The 2,474-nt window shown below is 46.6% G+C and overlaps 1 protein-coding gene across 1 annotated transcript in view; it reads left to right on the forward strand.

Annotated features, from left to right (window-relative positions):
* The window catches only part of Trim63 (tripartite motif containing 63), a 14,787-nt gene extending 13,997 nt beyond the window's left edge, over positions 1 to 790 (forward strand). The window contains exon 9 of the mRNA XM_023722486.1: positions 238 to 790. Within this exon, the coding sequence (XP_023578254.1) occupies positions 238 to 251 (14 nt within the window). The 3' untranslated portion in view covers positions 252 to 790. The remainder of the gene's footprint in view (positions 1 to 237) is intronic.
* Positions 791 to 2,474: the final 1,684 nt, after the last annotated feature.

The raw sequence follows: 2,474 nt of genomic DNA on the forward strand, positions 1-2,474 counted from the left end.
TCCTCCTCCTCCTCCTCCTCCTCCTTCTTCTTACAGTTTCCCTATGTAGTTCAGGCTGGTCTTGAGCTCACTTTGTAGCCCAGGCTGGTCTCCAACTCACAATAATCCTCCTGCCTCAGCCTCCCGAGTACTGGGATTACAGGGTGTGCCACCATGTCTGGCTGTCACTGTAGTTTGGCAAGCCCTGCACCCTCCTGAGTCCCTGTCTCATTATGTTTCTCTGTGTCTGTTTTATTTCAGGACACCAGTAAGGCACTGGATGAGCGACAGACCCTCTGCATGCAGAGAGACTGGGGGGAAGGGCCCAGGGTGGGAGGGACGGGGCCCCTGGTGGGGCAATGGGGACTTGTGTCTCCTCTGCTCAGAGAGCAGGGACTAGAATAGGAAGCCCACCGCTGTGTCCAGCAGTCACTGAACCAGGATTGGGAATGTGCTTGAGAGAGTCACACAGGACACTTTTCTATGCTGGTGAACAATGAAATATTTTGTACGTTTTTAAAATGTGACTTTTGTATATACTTGTCTACGTACGCCCACTTGGTGCTTTTTGTAAAGAGACTTTTGTATGATAATGCTTGGTCACCATGGACTGGTTATTGCGAAAGGGGGAGAGGAAGCCAGGTCCATAGAGCGACCCACCGGCCTTTCTGGGTGGGAGGGCGGGGTCACACTCATGGGCCTAGAAAGAGACAATGTACTGTATTTCAGTGCCCATCCCTGACGTGGGGGAACTGAGTTTGTTCTATGTTGTTTTAATAAACGCACAGTGCTCTCTTCCTGTTATTACAAATGAGCTGAGGTTTCTTTTATCCTGGTTTTTTTGGGGGAAGATGAGAGTTGAGCGTGGATGAGCAGGTCTGACAGGTAAAGGACTTGGGTGAGGCTGGGCTAATCCCATGGAGCGAGGGCTGTACAGCAGAGTTTCTGGCGCACTTGTGGAAATCTGCCCGCAGGATGATACTTGTGAGACAACATGCTTGCCGCTCTGGTTCTGCAGAAAGCAGGTTTGAGGCGAGATCTGAAATCTTCTCCTCTGGGACGTTTCCTAAGGCCAACTGAGACCTGAACTCTGAACTTCAAGGAATCAGAATCTGCTGTCACTTCTGCTTTTGTTTAAAAAAAACAAACAAACAAACAAAAAAAAAAACCTTTTTTTTTCTTCTGTATTTAGGACAAGGTCTACAGGGTCTACAGGGTCTCACTATGTAGATCGCATTCATATTGATTCTCCTATTTTTAGCCTCCCAAGTGCTGGGATTACAGGCGCGTGCCACCATGCCCAGTCTCAATCACTGGCACACTGGGGATCGAACCCTGGTCGCTGCACTCTGCCCAAGCAAGTGCTTCAGTCCACTGAACTTTCAGGTCAGCCCTTAGTGTTTTGTTGTTGTTGGTTGTTTGTTTGTTTTTGTGCACGGTCTCACTACGCAGCTCGGACTCATAGTGATCCTCCTAGTGTGGGATTATAGGCGTGAGCCACCACGCCCGGACTCCAATGCCAGCTCAGTGTGCCCAGGTGTGGCATGCGGTACCAGGGGTTGAACACTGGCCCTTGAACTTACCTAAGCAAGTGTTTAGTCCGCTGAGCTTACCACTGGCCCTATAGCTTTTAATTTAAACAATTTTTAAAAGTTATAACTTCTAGAACATAAAAACAATAATTCCACAATAGCATCAAACAGAAGACATTAAAACATGAATTCCCAGGCCCCACTCCAGATCTATGGAACCGGACCTTGGTTGTAGAAAGTCAGGACCTATGTGGATTTGCTTTGGTTTCCTTGATAGTTTGGTTTTGAGACAGGACAGCTCTAAATTGTCTGAGTTGACCTGAAGCTTGCAATCTTCCTGCCTCAGCCTCCCTAGTAGGATTATAGGTCTGTACTATCTTTCTTGGCAGAATCTATTATTATTTTTAATCTTTTAAAAGTTTATTTAGTTAGCTAGTTAGTTAGTTGGTACAGAGTCTTGCAAAGCAGCTCAGGCTCATAACGATCCTCCTGTCTCAGCCTCCCCAGTGCTGGTATTACAGGAGTGACCACCACACCTGGTTTTGGTGGCTAGCATGGCATGCAGTACTGGGGATTGAATCTGGGTCCTTGTGCTTGCCAGGCAGGTGTTTAGACTGCTGAGCTATCTCCCCAGCTTGGAATCTATGATTTTTAAGTAAAAATTTTCAAGTACTGCTGAGCTTTGGGAGCTACTAGGTCATTCTGCACAGGACCTTCTGGGCATCTCTGAATGTACAGGTGGACCTAGTGGTTCTCAGTGTATCAAAATTGTATACCTTTTCTTTTCTTTTTTTTCGCAGAACCAGGGATTGAACTCAGGCCCTTGCACTTGCCAGGGAAGCACTTATTCCACTGAGCCATCTCCCCGGCCTCCAATGTATCAAAATTTTGATTAAAGAATTTTTTTGTTTGTTCAAGTCTTACAAATCAATTAAAATGCATTTTGAAGGCTAGCATGGTGGT

The sequence above is a fragment of the Octodon degus genome, unplaced genomic scaffold, assembly GCF_000260255.1.
Source record: "Octodon degus isolate 3935 unplaced genomic scaffold, OctDeg1.0 scaffold00092, whole genome shotgun sequence".
NCBI classification, from domain to species: domain Eukaryota; kingdom Metazoa; phylum Chordata; class Mammalia; order Rodentia; family Octodontidae; genus Octodon; species Octodon degus.